The sequence below is a fragment of the Ipomoea nil genome, unplaced genomic scaffold (genome assembly GCF_001879475.1).
Source record: "Ipomoea nil cultivar Tokyo-kokei standard unplaced genomic scaffold, Asagao_1.1 scaffold2761, whole genome shotgun sequence".
Classification (NCBI taxonomy): domain Eukaryota; kingdom Viridiplantae; phylum Streptophyta; class Magnoliopsida; order Solanales; family Convolvulaceae; genus Ipomoea; species Ipomoea nil.
In genome coordinates, this window is record NW_017619189.1 from 2,738,208 (window position 1) to 2,757,744 (window position 19,537).

At 34.1% G+C, this 19,537-nt stretch overlaps 2 protein-coding genes across 2 annotated transcripts; one reads left to right on the forward strand and one right to left on the reverse strand.

The window, feature by feature from the left end:
* The first annotated feature begins 5,519 nt into the window (after positions 1–5,519).
* On the forward strand, positions 5,520–9,815 carry LOC109157172 (ycf3-interacting protein 1, chloroplastic). Its single transcript, XM_019305092.1, has 6 exons — positions 5,520–5,939; positions 6,047–6,091; positions 6,418–6,531; positions 8,275–8,355; positions 8,635–8,802; positions 9,265–9,815. The coding sequence occupies exons 1-6, from the start codon at positions 5,634–5,636 to the stop codon at positions 9,352–9,354; spliced, it is 804 nt and encodes a 267-aa protein (XP_019160637.1). The 5' UTR covers positions 5,520–5,633; the 3' UTR covers positions 9,355–9,815.
* A 6,645-nt stretch (positions 9,816–16,460) lies between these two features.
* Positions 16,461–18,272, reverse strand: LOC109156955 (galactan beta-1,4-galactosyltransferase GALS3-like). Its single transcript, XM_019304837.1, has one exon. The coding sequence runs from the start codon at positions 18,171–18,173 to the stop codon at positions 16,677–16,679; it is 1,497 nt and encodes a 498-aa protein (XP_019160382.1). The 5' UTR covers positions 18,174–18,272; the 3' UTR covers positions 16,461–16,676.
* Positions 18,273–19,537: the final 1,265 nt, after the last annotated feature.

Sequence of the window (19,537 nt, forward strand, 5' to 3'; positions counted from 1 at the left end):
ATGTGTGTGTGTTAAACCTTGACTTTTCAAACTTACACCTTAATTAATACAATTATTATTATTATTATTATTATTTGTTTATAGATTGTAGAAATCGTTTTTAAAATGGCATGAAAATAAATTCAGCCAAGTTTTAAAGAGTTTCAAATGTGAAAATATTTTGAAACGGGGAACATTACTTCCAACTTTTCAAGAGTTTCTATGAATCATATATAGTTTGTGACTATTATATATTGAATTGATCAATAATACAGTTTTAACGATTTAACTGAATCAATTTAAAGAGTAAATATTTGATCCAAACAATATGAATTGTTTCAAGAAAAAGCTGAATGTATCAAAATCATAAAACTACTCTTCTTAAATACTTCACATTGTGATCTCTAATATATAGTGCGATTTCTAACTCTTTGTACTATACTGAACAATTCGCAAAATTAAAGAGGAAGACAAAAAATCATAGCTGAATTGAAATGGTCTGCAGTATATAATGTGAGCGTCCCAATTAAGCTTAATCTCAAAGGAATGAAAGAGAGGTCTATAGGACCAACATAAAGAAATGAAATTAAAACAGACAATCATTTTCACATGAAAACTTAAAAGATAACCAATTGTTTGCTTTTAAAAATCAACTCCAAACCACCACTCATCATATTTGGGTATTTGTCTGCATAGGCAGCTCAGTTAATCATAGAGGTGAAGTTTGGGAACAATGACCCGGGGTTGAGTCTCACCAGTGATAGTGTGGGAACAACCTCTCAAGGTGAGGAGGGCTCCTTGTGCGCAATAAGCAAATGTCTAGTCTTTGTATTCAGATAAGTTACCATGATTTACATATTCTCAAATGCTCTGTTGGACCGGAGCGTGGGACTCTTGGGATTGGAGATTCAACCTGTCAGGAACAATAATATTTGGGTATTTGAAGTAAATCTCACGTATCACTTCACCTAATTTAATAATTATCCTAATGCACAATATCTAAAAATATTGTATGTGTGAATAATGAGTGAATTTATATTATATCTCTAGTTTTTGTTTATATTTTTAGTGCTAATAGATTTGCACATTAGCTTTATAATGTTGTATATTATATTTTAGTTAGACAAAATTATCTTCATTTTGTTATAACTAACCCGGCACGTTAGTCTCCTTTTTTTTTTTTTTTAATGCTACTGACTCTATTACATTGTAATATCTAAACACAAAGAGCCAATAACGTCTCTACTGAGGCTCAAACTCACAACCTCCCATATGCGAGTCCAACCCGGATGCCATCTGTGCACAAGGTGCTTGGCCGGCCCGGTAGTCTCCTATTAAAACTAATTAAAGAACATTTATTGGTCATTTTATTAAGAAAATTTAAACTAATTATAGTAAATATTATGACAATATAATTAATCATCTCATATTTATTAGTGTCATTATACATTAATCTTATCCCAAAGTTATTGGCTCACATATATTTGAATTACTTTGTTTTCCCAATACGAATGAAAAAAAAAAATAATTTATGATATTTACCCAAATTGTATCTATTTTTTTCTTCAAAATATAAGATTTTCACATGTATAAATTTAATGGGTTAAAAGTAATTTTAAAAATATTATTAATAAACATTTTTATTTTTCTTCAATAATTTTAACAGACAATATTGGACTCAAACATTGCGAGTGAAAAAAAATACTCCATACCTAGTAATAATCTTCTCCCCAAAAGGTTGAATCCCCAACCCGACCCCGACAGAGTATTTAGGAGGATGTAAATCACGGTGACTCGATGGTTCAGCGGACAGGGTCAAATATCGGTGCGCACAAGGAATCTGCCCACTTTGGACATAATTCCCACACTATCGACGTCGAGGTTCAAATCTTGATCTCTTCTCCCAAATATTGTCCACTGATCGAACCATTGAGCTAAGCCCGTGCGAGCACCTAGTAATAATCTTAAATAAGTGTTATTGATGGGGCCTTGTGGCCCAAAAGGGGTTCACACAATCATTATTGTGTGGAACATGTTATTAAATAATGTACATTCAACACACAAATAATATAATTTTAATATATAAAAATATACATTATATTTAGGAAATCGACTATAAGGCGCCCCAGTTGGTGAGGTGTTTGGGGGGTTGGGTATGCCATGTTCTATGAGACTACCAGCTACCGCTACCTTCAGCAAATTATGCTGTGCAACACTGAATTGGATCCATAATTTCTATACTATAGATTCATAATTATTGAACTCTATATTCACAATTACAAAACTCTATGTTCATAATTTTCAATGTTCATATTTCTAATTATTGAACTCTGTATTCACAAATCACTGAACTATATGTCCATAATTTGATAACTATATAGTTTAGAAATTATGAATCTATAGTATAAAAATTATGAATTTATAATATAGAAATTATGAATCTACAGTTTAAAAATTATGAATCTACACTAGAAATTATGAATTTATAGTATAGATCCATAATTTCGTGCATTAAAAATTACTTGCATGGTGCACACGGTTGCACAATATAACGCTCCTGGCCGATAAATTATTATGTGGACTCGGGTTCACATTATAAGGTGAATTTAAGTTCAAAAATACACAATTTACATACTGAATATTCATAATTTACATACTAAATGTTCACGATTCAAATTGTGAACATTCAGTATGTAAATTGTAAATATTCAATATGTAAATTGTGTATTTTTTGGACCCAGGTCCACCTTATTCTGGACCTAGGCCCATGGTATAAGTGATGCACTATGGCACTGTTTTGGCAGTTGTTATATCATAGACCGCGGTGCATGTGCACCGCGGTCGAAAACGGCGTCGTTTCTTTAAGTAAAGAAACGACCCGCCGTTATAGTTAACGGAGTCCGCTTGTTTGGTGTATTAAGCACCAACTGACACTACAGTATATCTAAATCGATACTGCAGTTATATCAAAATGATACTGTAGTTATAGTGAAATGAAACTGCAGTGTATATAAAATGAAACTGAATAACATTTCACATATTTGAGTGTATATTGTACAATGAAGTTGTAATTATATCAAAATGATCATGTAGTTGTGTTTTAATGAAACTATAGTGTATATAAAATAAAATTAAATAACATTTTTACATATTTGATTCTATAAATATCGAATGGAACTATAGTTATATCGAAATGAAACTGTAGTTGTATTGAACTGACATTGCAGTGTATACAAAATGACACTGAAGAACAGGGTTACTGTTTGCAAAAGGGTGCGAAACGGCGGAAAATAGACAGTGTTTATTTTCATTTAAAAAAAAAACGCGCGGTGCATGATATAATTTACCCTGTTTTGGAGGCTTGGAGAAGCACAATATAATTTTCGGCTGGAAATGAATGTGAAGGATAAGCCTATGTCAAGACTAATTGGGCCATGCATTCGGTATAGAAAGCCCAAACTGTTCACGTTGGCAAATTATTGCATGAACCATGGTCCACGTAGTGTTGTATGGACAATAATAGAAAGTACATTTTTAATGTACTAAAAGTACATGATTTGTGTACTGAATGTACATTATATAAAATAATGTACTTTAGTATTCAAATAATGTACTTTTCCTGAATACAAAGTATATTTTTAATATACTAAAAGTACATTATTTGTGTACTAAATATACATTATTTTGCAGTATAAAAAATATGGTCCACACAATAATAATTGGTTCATGTTCTTGTATGAATATGCAAAATAGTCCTTCTATCTCATTTTATGTATTTGATTCAGTTAACGAGGCTTGACTAAATTTATTTTTAATTCAAATATCATAATTTTAAGTTTAGTATTAGTAACTTTCAAAAAAAGTTTAGTATTAGTATATGAAATTTATATATTTAGAAATTACATTACAAGTATTATTAAGCACAAAAAATAAAATTTAATTTTTTTTTAAATACAAAACAAAATAAGCTAAGTAAAGAATAAAAAATTGATTTAACCAATAAATAGTAAACATTACAGGTAAAATGAGGTAGATGGAGTAATAAATTAGTGATTACACTTTCAAAAGCAAAAATTTCATAAGTCTAGTTAGGATTTTATATTTATTTTTATTTTTTTAATGAGAGAAACCAACTATAACTATTTGCAATCATTATACTATGCACCATGGACCAATGACATAAGGTACATTTTTAATAAACTAACATAGTAACAAGTCGTTTGGTTGCGAAGAAGAAATTATGCGGGAAACGAAATGTAATTTCGTGGCAAAGGAATAAAGTGTGAATAAAGTAAAAATTCAAATTTCATCGTTTGGTTGACAGAAATAGAATTACTAGGAAATTCAATATAATTTGTTGACTATTTAAGAGATGCACAAATATAGAATAAGTAAATTGTACTAAGAATACCTTGTACGACATGCTAATTTGAGAAAGCATTGACAAGAATACGAGAATTATATACTCCACATGATAATCACATAATGTATTTTGACTCTATTGTAAATAGTGAAAAATGTGGGTTGGATGGGGTTTAATCCTTGCCACGAATATGGTGGTTTAGGTTTGAGATAGAGTTCTAGTGTAGATAAGTGTATAGTTTGGTGTTAAGTTTTAAATTTAGATTGATTTGATTTACATTTTTTTTTTTATCGGTAGGGGGCAACCCCACTAGACTTAATTTGTCACTCTTCGAGCAGCCGGGATCCTAAGAAAATCCTCAACAATAATCTCATTCACCCCATTTGGAGGTTGATACCAAATGGTCCTCCCACGATTATGCATATAGGCTTGCGTGGCCATATAATCCGCTGCCCGGTTTTGTTCTTTGAAAAATGCTTCACAGTGACCTCCTATTGTTTTCCCATCCAGTCTCTACATTCCTTAATGATATTGGCAATAGGGCCCGAAATCACATTGCTCCAATGCTGCTGTGTAAGAGCATCTACACCAATGTATTTTTGCCGTTTTTGGTGAGGAAAAAATCAAGGAAAAATTTTACAAATGGAAAGATGGTTTTTTGGGGGAGTTTTTTTTTGGCAAATTATATTTTTTTTTGGAACCCGCTATGTGAGAGAAAAGGGAAAACAATAGTGGGATTTAGTGTGTGGAGCGCAAGGAGTGATTTTTTTTTTTTCAATTTTTTTTTTAAATTTGATGGTAGCCTTTTTTTTTTTTTTTTTTCTTGTCCTTATCTCTCTTTTCTAATAACACTTCAAAAACTGTAAAAATCAAGAGTTGATATGGATGCTCTAAACCATTTCACAACTTTAGAGGCATAACACTCCACCTCTTGATCTCTTGATTTGATTTACATTGTCATGGACTTGAAGATGAGTTTATGTGCTCTAGGATATAATCCGTCTAAATTAGAAATTAGGCTTATTTAGAAGAAGAATGAAAATTGTTATTTTGTTTTTTAATGCAACAATCGTAACAAAGCCACGTAGGAGTAAAAAATGGGAGTAATCTATGCACTTTGGGTGACGTGGCGCCATATCCAAGGTGAAATTCTGGTCTCTGACACCTGCCCCAAGCTTCACCACTCACTCCTACTCTCAGTCTCGCTTTCTAGATTTCTTTCATCTCCTTTCTTCTTCTCACTCTCTCAGTAATTTCTACAAACACCAAAGCGATGCTTTTGTAGTCGGCCATGGCTTCTCATCTCCTCCAGCTTCCACTCCCCCATGTCGTGACCTTATCATCATCTACCTCACGCTACTCCATCAACTGCTCTTTCCGCAACCTCTCCTTGTCCTTCAATCCTCTGAGCTTATCAAACCACGGTAGCAGGAGGAGGAGAAGCAGGCGCACTTTAGCACCCGTTTATGCCAGCAACGAGGAGGAAGCCAGCACTTCTACCTCATCCGCCACTGCCACCCAAGAGAAAGGAGCGTACGATGAAGATGTGGAGGTCTCGGATCCCCAAGCCCTTGAATACGTCTCCCAAGTCAAAAGAGTACTTGACCGCATTAATCTCCTTCATTCTCTTTCTGTTTATGACTTATTATTGTTGTTAGCAATCTCTGAAGCTTTCTGGAGCATTTAATTGTTTTCTGGTTTTAGGTTTTGGAGCTGCTCAGGAAGAATAGGGATATGGTGTTTGGTGAGGTGTGTCAATTATCTCTGTCTTTCTCTTTCTGTTCCTATTTACTATTTCGCAATAAAATGATTTAGGTTCTGTATATACTTGACTGTGCAATTGTTAAACTTAATCACCTGCCAAATTGTCTTATACTTAAATTTGGCCAGTCACTGCAATTTGAGTTCTAATGCCAGTCCTGAGTTGGGTTGCTTCAAACTCTGATAGCTTTGTTTCTAACATTACTGATTTTTAACAAGGATTTTAAAATTTTAAAAAGAGCTGGAAACCCCTCATCTTTTTCTTGCTGAACTGCCTAACTGAGTTGCATTATTGTTTCTTTGGTTAATTGCAGGTTAAATTGACTATAATGATTGAAGACCCCAGGGATGTAGAGCGGAAACGGCTGCTTGGCATTGATGATGAGAATGCTCCAACCAGAGAGGACTTGGCTGCTGCTCTTGAAGAAGTAAGTATACTCCTGTTTTCCTGCTAAGCATACTAATAGTCATATGGAGCATTTTGAAGCTGCATATGTTTCCTGGAAATTAACAATTGGGTTTTGCAAGCATAGCCCAGATCAGAAATGTGATCTTAGTTTATAGAAACTTATTGAGTATCCAGTTAATTGTTAAATATGGATCAATTAGCACGTCTAGAACAAGTACCAGATGAAATATTATGTCCTGACCGAGTGATGATTTTCTCTTTAGCAAATGAAATAATACAATATTAAAATATGAAGATACATTTAGCGTAAAGTGCTAGTTAGTGGATGAATGGATGATGAGACATAAATAACTATGCATAATAGTTCCAGAATATGTTTGAATCTTTAGACGCGATGGATATTGTCTGAGAGGCCTGTGTCTAACCTTTAAAGGTTAAGAGCCCATCCTTATTCTCCATCATTATATGCAAATATCACAATATTATATAATATATTACACACTGATTAAAGCAGTTCATTATTGGCTCCACCAAAATTAGGGTATTGCTGTTTTAGTGTAACAAAATTGTCAGTCTTAATTAACAGTGTATTCTTACTAGTCAAATATATTCCATTCTTAATACACAGTTACACACACACACCTCGAGTCTCTATTAGTATTTCAGTTAAACAACACTTATAATAGCTACCACGCAATTTATTTATTGCACAGCTAAAACAAGATATTTTCTTTAGGGCCCACATTGGTTTTTTATACAAATATTAATAATATAATTGAGTGCAAAGGACATTTGAGCCTCTTTGAGTTATTCATTGTTATTTGTTTGGATTATATTCAAACAGAGAATGGATATTTCAATATTTGAATTATTGTTGTTATTATTATTATTTTATGAAAGCTGGTGATATTCTATGTTTTTCGAACTTAAAAATAATTTGCCATCAAAATTGTGATGTTTAGATTTTGAATTTGTGATTGTGATTAATTTTTAAATTCAAAGCAAAAATATGTTCAATTTAAAAGGAATTGTGTGTTGAGCATATAAATAGCCTTAAAAGAAGAGTAGAAAGGAATAAAATTCAAAACGATTGAGATGCATGTTCTTTAAAGACAAATAAGGGTTCGGCCTCATTCCAAATACTGGGATATATGTTCTTCAATGAGGTGACTGTTCTGTACATATGGAAGTAGTTACTTTGGAATTGAATTTTGATCTCCTTGTGCAATACCACTATGCCTTCACAAAATATTTATGCCTACAGGATCATCTATTGAACTCAAAACGGATAACATTATTTCCTTATGTGAGAAATAAACTTTTATTCAAGCACAAGGGGAAAATAAATTTTAAAGCAAAGGTCAATATCTATGAAGTTTTGCTGTTGATTAAGCTAAAAAGTTTGAAAGCTTGTACTAATAGCTGTTCCCTGGGGAACTAGATTGCAATAGTTTTCAATAATTTTGTTTAAATTATTTGCAAGAGACACCATATTTTTATTTTTAAGGTGAATAATTGTGGTTTTCAATGCAATTCCGTTAGAACATATATATAGATTTTTGTAGTTTCATTAAGTTGTTAAAAGTTCACAATGAATTGCTTCTGCAAAAGTTTTTGATTGTGTGCTTGGTGTTATTTGAAGTAACATTGTACACCACAAACTCTGTGTTAATACACACACTAGAATACAAGAGTGTGTTTGCACATTGTCAATGCATGTATTTCTTGATGATTTGAATAGATTTTTTTGCCATTTTTGAAGATAAATGAAGGCAAGATTCCTGAAGATCGTCTTGCTCTTCAGATGCTGGCAGAAGAATTGAGTTCATGGCCTAATTTGGAGGTATTTCTGTGACTTTAAAGCATATGGAATCATCATTTATTATTTCTTACGTGTAAGTGTCTTTTGGGTTAGCTCTGTTCTGATGGTGAGGTGGAGCTAAAATGTTATTCCTAAGAGAGGATGGATGCATTTGCATTTCCTTCTAAAACTAAATGCATAAATATAAAATAGATCTTCAGAAAATATTCCCCTTATTCTGGAGTGTTGTATCAATATGTAGATGATTTATACTCAAGCTTGTGTGCACATTTGCTTACATTATTCATGCTTTTCCATTAGACTGAAGCCCCAAAGAAACAGACGCCTAGCAAATCCCTGTATGCAAGAACCACAGACACTGGTGTTGATCTAAAAGCAGCTGCTAAGAGGCTCAAAATTGATTGGGATTCAGCAGCGGAGATAGGGGAAGATGATGAGGGCAATGACACGGAAGTGCCTCCAGCTGTTGTTAGTCCAGCAAATCCCTCTGATCTGTAGCTTATAAAAGATTTCAATTTATTTTTTCGATAGTGCTTCTGTTAATTTACGTTCCATTTTTGAAAATGCTGGGAAACACTATAACTATTGACGTGTTTCACCTCTACTAAAAGCTTAAGCTTAAGCTGTTAGTATGCTAGCAAATATACAGATCTATTATTTTATATTTATCCTCATTGGTAACATCTTTGCCTGAAATTGAACAATCATTCTTGCTTAAATCCTGGTTTTATTTTCATTTGTTGGACAAGTCCAGTGGTTTTATTTTCATTTGTTGGACAAGTCCAGTTCTTTTTCATTTTCCTCTCCCACCCCCCCCCCCCCCCCCCCCCCCCTATTTTGTGTTCTAGGTGAAATAAATTCATGTGCCGAATGCACTTATAATACAATTCTTTGTGGCTGTGGATTTGACAAAATGATATTCTGATGCAGGGATATGGAGCTCTATATTTGGTCACTGCATTTCCAGTAATAATTGGAATCTCGGTAGTGTTGATTTTATTTTACAATTCATTGCAGTAAATGTTCACCAGTATCACATTGTCACTGCCCACATATCATCCTCCGTCTCAGATATATAGTAGTCCGTGTTAAACCATGGGAGGAGGTAAGTTACACTCGAGTTTGTACATTGCATGATCTATTGTGAGTGAAATTCTTGATACGTAATGAATAACACTTTATAACTCGAGTTTGTATACATTTTGGCATTGTATAACTTGTTTCTGTGGTTCCTTGATGGAAAGGAAAACAAACATGAAATACCCGAGGATATTGTGACTTATAGACTGGGAACATGAAACTTGTCTTTTGTTTGAGCTGTTTTATGGGCAACCAAGCTTCTTTCATAGATTTACAGTATGCCAGTGGCTTGACTGTGATGAACTGCTTTCCTACAATTAATAGAATCCCAAGGTGATGAGCATAGATTGTGAATTTGTACCATACTTGTTGAGTAGGAATCTGGTTTCAAAGTAAACTTACCCATTTTACAGTAAACTCACTGTAATTATTGAACTGCATTATTAATGACATGTTGTATTCCTTGTTTCCTGCTGAATGGTCTACCCCACAGACATAATTTGTGGTTGTATGTACATCATTCTTTGCCACATGCTTTCATGTGCCTCTTCTTATATTTTACATATATTATTACTCACATTTCTAATTATGAAGGGATTTGTTCCAACATACATATGTGAAAAGGGAAAATTGTAATTTATGTCATTCACAAATATGTCAATTATCAATGTCACACTTGAATTATTAGTGATATAAATGTTACTCCTCAATTTTCAAAACATGACATATGTTGTCCCTCTCCTGAATTATTAGTGGGGTAAATGTGGTTACTTTCTGTTTTTTATGTTCAAAGATCACATTTTTTTCTTCCATTTTTCTTTCTTCATTTGTTCTCCTTCTGCCAACAATGCTTCTTCTTCTTCCTATTAGGAGAGGGGCAATATATGTCACGTTTTGAAAATTGAGGAGCAACATTTACACCAGGGGCATAAATTATGAAAACTTTTCTGATGCGCTGTGTCAGTGTTGTAGTTGATACAATTACGCAGGTGTGGTGAGTATTAACATTGACAGTATCGAATACAATTTGTTACATTAGCGTGTTTGTATCAGGTACAACATGACATTTTATAATATTTCTATATATTTTATACAAATAAACAATATAACCGACAATTTAGAATTGAGAAGCAGAGGGAGAGTTGGTGAAACCTGGGGGAGGCTTACCAATCTATCTATGAAGCCACCCACGAAAACTGCCGGGCTTTGTGCCCGGGAATCAGTTCCATCTCACCTCTTTGCAAATTATGATTGCATTATACGGAGTATTAGATTTGTTGGGAAACGGGTTTTAGGGCTGAATTTGGATAGTGTTTGTCCGTCCCTAGTTGAATTTTTAATTAGAAACACCGAAATGAAAGATTAGATAGTACTGTATTTTGTCTTAATTGAAATTTTACTATATAATTGTAAAATCAACTAAAATAAAAGTTTTTTAATTAAAATGTACTCGAGCCGCCAATGACCTTGTAGTCTAGTGGTACCAATTTGTTATTTCATATGGGAGGTTGTGGGTTTGAACCGCAGTGGAGTAACTCTTTGTGCTAAAAAAAAACTTGGTGCATTTATATATGCTTGGTGGTGCATTTTTTGGTCACACCATGAGGTGTCTTGGGCAGGTCCTAACTTTAAGAGACACCTCTCCACCTCTCTTAAGGGATGAGAGTGCACGGCTGCTTAGTGGTACATTTATTCCCATGTGTACCACAAGACACTCATAAGTGCACTATAGATTACTCATCAGTGCATCATAGACCACTCAAGCACATTATATCACTCCTAAGTGTAGCAGGGGTGGTTCACTTAGATATGCTTGATGGTTTACATATCGTACTTTCACATATTAGCACTTTGATCACAGATCACTGCTAAGTGCACTACATACCAGCACTTAATGACCACATAAATAAACTTGGTGCAGGAAATTATCAAAATATCAATACGTATTTCTTTTCTTTTTAATAATAAATTTGAATATTATTATTATTATTATTATTTTGAAAGTGAGGTAAAAGTATAAGATGTAGACAAATTTATACTGAATTGCAAATATGTTGATATAGTGGTAGGATCTACTTCTGAAAGTGTGAAAGAATTGCAAAGATAAAAATAATAACTTTAGGAGATATATATAAAAATAAGAGTTAATTTCAGACTTATTCATCTGACGTCATTTTTAATTTTAGCCCCTAATGTGTAAAGCTATCAGATTTAGTCATTAAGTATTGAATCATTTTCAATTGTAATTCACTATAGGTTTTTTTTTTTTTTTTTTTTTTTTTTTTTTTTTTTTTTGTAAACTGTTAAAATTGAGAGTAAAATTAGAAAGTTATTACCATTGCACCAGTTTTTCTTACATGCAAGAAACAAAGCCTTAATTTTCTGATGCTAACAATCATAATTTCAGCTTCAATTTTAATATTCACATAGGGAAAAGCTTACATTGGATTACAATTGAAAATGGTTCAATACTCAATGACTAAATTTAATAACTTTAAAAGTCAATGATTAGAATTGAAAATGAGTAATAGTCAAATGGCTGAAGTCGAAGTTAACTCGAGATATAAGGATGAAAATTAAAAAATTAATGATAGAAAATAAACAATTTTTTAATGTTTTTAACTTTGTGGAGATTCCTACTAGGTAAAAATCGCGAATGTGGTGTTAACGGCGCGTGTTTAGTCAGATTATGAATTTTCTGTTATGAGATTATGAATTTACTGAAAATTCATAATCTCATAACAGAAAATTCATAATTTATGAATGTTGAAGAAGCTTGCGCTACAGAGGAGTAGTCATGGTTTCGGACGGGAATGTGTAGGCATGGTTCCAAAGTGAATGTGCAAGCATGGATTCATAATTTATGAATGTCCGAAATCATTGCTCACCTCAAATTAAAGTGAAACTGCGAAATGTAAAAATAAAGAAGAAAAGTCACGCGATTAATTAAGGGAAAAAAAAAAAAATAACGGTACACTAACACCGTTGGGACCGTGTGCACCATGAATGGTGAACACGGTTCCATGGCAATCATAACGATTGTTCCTACTAAGTTTGGGCTTTTAAGGGGAATATCAAGAAATTGAAGAGTTTAAGCTCTCTCAAAGGGGCAAATTATGCCGTGCATCCGTATGCACCATGCATGGTGCATACTGATGCAAAAATGAAGTCGTTTTATTAAAAACGCGCGTCTCTTCTTAAAAAAAAAAAATTCAGGTTCGATTCCCAGCAACAACATTATGTTGCAAAGAAGGAACATATTTCAATTTTTCGTTGACAGTGTTTCCTACTTCGTCTATGCGCCGGGGACGGCGAAAGGAGTGGCTGCGCACTCGTGTGGCGGTGTACAAGGTCAACTGGGATGAAGGAAACGTTACTTCCAACCTCATCACTGGCATGGCCAGGCAATCACCGACGGCGTAGATGTAATTTCGGTTTCCCTCAGTTACCGACACGTCCCTCGGTCAACACTAATTAGGAGAAATGATAGAAAAGACCATTTTGTCCGCAAGATTTTAGACTAAATGTTGGATTAAATTTTTTCGGTCAAATTTGACCGACAATTTGGCCAGAGTGATCAAAATTGACAAAAATTACATACTCAAAATACTAAATCGACACTTTTATAAGTTAAGTGCTGAAATTAACAAAACTCCTATAATCGTGTGACCAAAATTAAAATTTTCTCTTATTATATAAATAAAAATGAGATTTACTTAATACACTTCATATAGTAATGACTGTATTCTCTTTGTCACCCAAAACAATAATCTAAGGTTGAGAATTAAAAAATAAGGTGTCCATCCGTCTATGTCGACAGTCGACACGCGTCATCTTAATTTCCGACTTGCAGCCATATCATTATATCAATAGTCGCTTTCGTCTTCATACCGACAAATCTTGCCACCCGTTGGTTTAATACGCATGCATAATAATAATAATAATAATAATAATAATAATAATAATATTCCTTTCGTCCAATTTATATGTCGAGTTCGATTAATGATGCTCGACTGAAATTAATTACAATTTAATTTTTCATAATATGAAGTATAAAGATAATGTACGTGTAAAATTTATATATTTAAAACTACAATAAAAGTGTATTAAACGCATAAAATTCAATTTAAAAATTATAAAAAAAAAATGTTAATAGAAATAAGCAAAGAAGAAAGAGTTGATTTGATTAATGAATAATAAGTATGACAGATAAAATGAGACATACGAAGTAATAATAATGATGATGATGATAGTGTAATGTCACAATAATATGTAATGCAAAATATTAGTATAAATGATTTAACTAAAGAATTTTACTATAAGAAAAGTTAAATATTTTAATGTGGTTGCTAGGATTCAAGCCCAAGTTTCCACAGCCACAACGTGAAATTCTTACCACTAAACTACAATCACTTTTGTCCTTACTAAAAGGTATCCAACTTGCTGTCTATATGGGTTTCAAAAAAGTGGTGTTTGAAACAAATGCCATGTAGATTACGAGCTTCATCAACAGGCTTCATGGTACGATCGTCCAGAAGTTATCCCAAAGGTTTGCATGATTTTTCGTCACCACCAGATGAGATTCTAGGCATTCTAGATGATGATTGCGTCGGTTTGCCTCATTGGCGTCTTGTAAATGCTTCCTAAATGTACTCTCTGTACTTATCGGGTATTTCCTTTCCTATGAAAAAAAAAAGTTATATTTTTAAACATTATTGAAAATGATTGAAATTTGAAAGTTTAAGATTTGTAACTGGAAATCATATTTTTAATAACTTTGAAGATTAAAAAATTATTGATATTTTAGGCCAACGATCAAAAGTGACTTGTAACCGTTTGCACCAATAAAGATAGTTAAAAAATTTAGATAGATATGTACCTAAGATGTTCGTTCTCAAATATCTAACCACCAATAATTGAAAGTTAACAAAAAAAAAAAAAAAAAACATAGTTATTGAAAATTTTCAACAACCATGTCCATCATTGCTATCAAATGTTTCTGGACTTCAATTCTTTTAGTGGTAAAAAAAAATTGTTAATTAAGAATATATAGGGAATATATAGGGGATTTTCCATATGTAATTTTGATCTCTTTCTCCAACTGATCTATAAGTAGAAAATTATAATTTGTTTAGATGGTAGTATAGCGATATTAACTTTTCTAATAGTAATTAAATTCTTGAACTATTAGACTTTATCGTACCCAAGTCATAACATATATAACAAAATATACTATATATATAACGTCTAAAATAATATCTCTTTAGATGGCATTATATAATATATTTTGAGTATATTGTGAAACAGTTTTTTTTTTAGTATAAGAGATCGTGAACAAGCTCGTTTGTGTTCGTTTACTAATGTTCGTGAACAAGCTCGTTTAATAATGTTCATGAACAAACTCGTTTGTGTTCGTTTAATAATGTTCGCGAACATGTTCACAAACATATATTATATTATATTATATTATATTAGTTTTGTAGTTGTGTTGTTTGTTTGATTATTGTTCGTGAACGTATATTATTTATTGTTCATGAACGAATTATGATCATGAACATGTGCAGATGTTTGTTTATTAATATTCATGAACGTAATTGAATATGTTCGTGAATGTACTTGTTAATGAACATGTTTGTGAACGTGTTTGTCAACGTTAACGAACACGTTTGCGAATGTGTTCACGAACGTTAACAAACACGTTCGCGAACATGTTCGTTAACGTTAACAAACACGTTCGCGAACATGTTCGTTAACGTTAACGAACACGTTCGTGAACATGTTCGCGGACGTTAACAAAAACTAACGAACACTTAACAAACGAACACGAACATGATTTTCAAAAACCTTAACAAACGAACACGAACACGAACACGAACACTCCAAATTCCTTAACAAACGAACACGAACAACCTCCGTTCGTTTATGTTCGGTTCGTTAACAGCCCTAGTTATTGTATTGATCTATACTAATAGTTATGGATATTTAATTTTGTTGCATTTTTCATTTTGTAGGTAAATTTTTAGTTACTTAATTGACAGTAAACATTAACAATATATACAACAAAACAACTTTTAAAAATATGGATGCCATTGCATATATTGTCGGTTGTATATGAGCCATATACCTACCAGGCTACCTTACACAAAGAATATTCAATCATTCAACTATTCAACAATTTTCTAAAAATAAAAAGCGATTAAAGAAAATTACAATTAAAAAAAAACACTTGTAAAATTAAAAAGTAAAAAAGAAGAATAAAGAAAAATATTATTCTTTCTTTTATTTATAGAGTATTTATAGCTTTTTTGGAGGGTCTAAAGCTCCAACTAATCATGAATACATATGCGTGCAGAGAGGTCAACACTTGGAATTTCTTTATTATTTTCCAATTTTGGATAGTTTAAAATCTCTAGTAGATTTTTTTTTTAAAGGAAATCTCTAATAGATAATTCAGCATTTCTTGAGTACTAGTGACTAGTCTTATAAAGCTGCCAGATAAATTATCATTTTAATTATACTACAATTTTATTTTATAATAATATACTTTGTCTTTTAATTTCATTTTTCACACACTAGTTTCATTATAATAACATTAAAGTATTATTTTAATTTTAATACAATTTCATTCGACGATCATAATTCACATAGCGATGTGCGAATCATGATTCACTGTATAACAATTGATTCTAAATAGCATACATGATACCATTTAATAATTATAATTTATTATATACAATAAATTTTCTAGAAATTAAAGAATATGAAGTGTCCCCTCTTTTACCCAATAAACTTTAGTCTTTATTGTGGGGAATGGTAAGAAATGATGAGGGTTGGTAGCCATTGTCACCGACAACATAAATCAATCCAGCTAGCAAGCAAAATATATATATAAATAAATGATGAAAATTATATTTAAAAAAAAAACAGGAAATATAATATGCACAATTATTAAATATGACAAAATATACATAAAATATCCTAGATTATTTTTTATTATAATAATTAAAAGAAGACAAGGCTGTGAGCTCATGACTGCTGCTGTATCTATTAATCTATACCCACTTATATTATATTATTTATTTTAAAAATAAACGAAAAAAAAAAGTGATACACTAATAAATACGAGTAATGAAAGGTGTAAATGGAATTGGAGTGCATGAAACTGAAATAAATAGTTTTTTTTTTTTTAAAGAAGGAAAAAAAATAGAGATAATAATTATAATTACTGCACTAATTATTAACATTATTTAATTTAATTATTATTATTGGCGAGTTCTTTGTAGCACGGGTCCGATGGTCTTGAGTTCGAATCTTTTCACGGCTCCGGCGACGTCACGCATCGTGGGGTCCACAACGTAGGAGATTCCGTCAACGGCGAGACGCGTGTCGTTGACGAGCTGGCGGCACGGCTCCCGGCGCTGGGCGATGGTGCCGTGGTAATGGTAATACATGATGCGCCCCTCCGTCTTGTGGGTGGTGTTCCCGGCGGCGTTCTCCGACATGTGGACCCCGGTGGCGGCCACATTCCTCGGCTGCACCGCGTACTTCCGGTCCCGCCGGATCCCGGTCTTGGAGTCCTTGAACACCAGCTTCTCGAACCCCCATTTCCGGTGAGTTTTCCCGGCGTCTTCCCTGAGGCAGAGCTTATTGGACATCGGCATTTGCTCGATCGTGAACTGGGTGAAAGGGGAGAGGGAATCCACGACGGATTTGAGCGTGTTTTTCTTGGGGATGAAGATGAACTCGTCGACGTCGAAGAAGAACATCCATTTCGCCTGGAATTTGTATCTGTGAAGACAATCGTTTACGATTAGGAATTGGTTATGGTAATACCCGTCGAATCGCTCTTCTTCCTTGACGTCTTGTAATGTGACGTAGCCCTTCTCCATCCACGGCCGGAGAACCTCCATTACCGCCGGGTGGGCACCGCCGGCGTCGTAGATCACGAAATGTGACTTCTCGCCGAATAATCGGACATGGTAGGCTACCCATTCTCGTATCCTCTGTGGACTCAAATCGCCGTAGATGGGCGATCCACAGTACAAGTAGTCGTATTTGGGCGGAGATTTGAACACAGAGCTAAAATTTTCGAAATCTCCGGGGGATTCGATTAATGCCTCGAATGTATCGGTGATGTTGAAGATGGAATCGCCTCCGCCGTTGGTGGCGGCGTGGATTAGGAGTTTGCCGCCGTGGTCGGCGTCGCCGACCGGAACAGGGAATGTGCAATTCACCACCACCACCGTGTACACGCGGCCGTATCCCCAGTCTGGGAGGATTCTCTGGCCGGGGGTGAAAACGGAATCTTCGGATTCACCCGCCGGGACCCACTCACACCGGTAACTCGGAGTTCCGAAAACATGGAGAGGCTTTGAGGCTAAACCCATTACGGCAAACGTGTTGTAGCCGCCGCGGTACGCCGACATGAGAATGAAGGTGTAGGCGGCGGAGCCAATGCCGGTGAAACCCCGTTTGACGGCGCCGTTCCCCAGGGCTCTGTCCCGCTGCAGAGGCGTCGGAAGCGAGGCGGCATTCAAGACCGGTAAGTTAGTTTTCACGGCGGCGGGTTTGGAGAGGCAGTTGCGGAGATCGGCGGTGGAAAGAGAGAGCGGAGAAGGAATGAACTGAAGAACGGTGATGATGCAAAAGAGGAAGAGGAGAGCAGTGAGCAAAAGCTTCAACTCCGCCGCGCAGTTCCACACAACACCCACAAACATCTTCCGGTCGCCGCCGCCGCCTTTCTGATCTTTCACCGTCATTCTTCTATTCTTCTTCCTCCTCCTCCTCCGCTTAACACAAAAGTTGAAGCTGACACACACAAACAAACAATGTGTATGTATAATCGCTGCATTATTTATCTATATATATATATACACAAGGTCACTATTATTTTACACAAGCAAAGGAACTGAATAGAGATGTAGATTTTCATTTTTTACTCTCAAAGAGTAAAAATGACAAAGTATGTAGGAACCAATAAGCCAATTGAGAATACATCTCATTATTTACCTTTTCCATTTGTCTCAAAAATGGTGAAAGGCTTTAAATTTAATTTGTACTTCAAACTTATAGTAAAACTAGTTTTACACACACATTACGCGACTGATTTGATATCCAATACTTATATATAAATAAGTAATTCAAAGTATATCAATGCAAGATAATATAGGATAAGTTCATTATAAATAGCATAAAAATTAATGTTTAATTTGTACTTTTTTAAAAACAATTATCTAAATACTTATTGTAGCTGGTAGGGTATTAGATAAGAGATCTGCTTCTTTTTTGTTAGTAGTGTCTCATGTGCATAAGCTAAGGTTATTGGTGCTAGTTTGCAAAAAGAACAGATCTATGCATGAGATTAATTTGGAGAATTCAAAATTCGTGTGTGCATATGGAGTATATGTTGTATGTATAATTAGTCATGTGTGCATATTAAGCATGTGATGTATGCATAGTTTGTCAGATGCTGGCTATATGTTTGATCTCTATAATGTCAAATCTCAGACTAGTTATGTTTTTATTTGTGAAAATACGACTATTTCGTGGAGATATGCTAAATAGACCCTAATTACCTTCTCTAATCACTTAGAGATTATTGACCTATATGAGGCTTCACGATCGAGATTGTGTATGGTTGAGGTCGCTGATACATCATATCAATAGCTCGTGCAGTATAGAGAGCAAAGATGATATTCCTATTATCCTGTATGAGGACAACGCGACATGTGTTGCACAGATGAGTAATGGTACACTAAGGGAAACCTTACAAAGCACATTGCACCTAAGTTCTTTTATCCAATGAACTAGGGATGTCAATTGTACCAGCACCCGACGGGGAACCCGATTCCCCGCCTCTATGGGGACGGGGATGGGGATAGAAATAGGGGATGGGGGCAATTTTTAATTCCCCGTCGGGGACGGGGACGGGGATGGGGAGTACTCTCCCCGCCCCGCCCCGTCCCCGATGTATGTATGTATGTATGGGGAGTACACACACATATGTATTACTTTGTAATTTGTATACAATATATATAATTTTAGAAGTATTCTTGTCATTGTTTGTCATGCATATCAAATGCAATTTAAATAACATGTTTAATTGTAAAATATTGAATACTAT

What these genes read in the sequence shown, in the direction of transcription:
- LOC109157172 (XM_019305092.1), top strand. Translation starts at nt 5,634, where the DNA reads ATGGCTTCTCATCTCCTCCAGCTTCCACTCCCCCATGTCGTGACCTTA. An exon ending in ACGTCTCCCAAGTCAAAAGA is followed by an intron (nt 5,940 to 6,046) that starts GTACTTGACCGC and finishes TTCTGGTTTTAG; the next exon opens with GTTTTGGAGCTGCTCAGGAA. An exon ending in GGGATATGGTGTTTGGTGAG is followed by an intron (nt 6,092 to 6,417) that starts GTGTGTCAATTA and finishes GGTTAATTGCAG; the next exon opens with GTTAAATTGACTATAATGAT.
- LOC109156955 (XM_019304837.1), bottom strand. Translation starts at nt 18,173, where the DNA reads ATGACGGTGAAAGATCAGAAAGGCGGCGGCGGCGACCGGAAGATGTTT.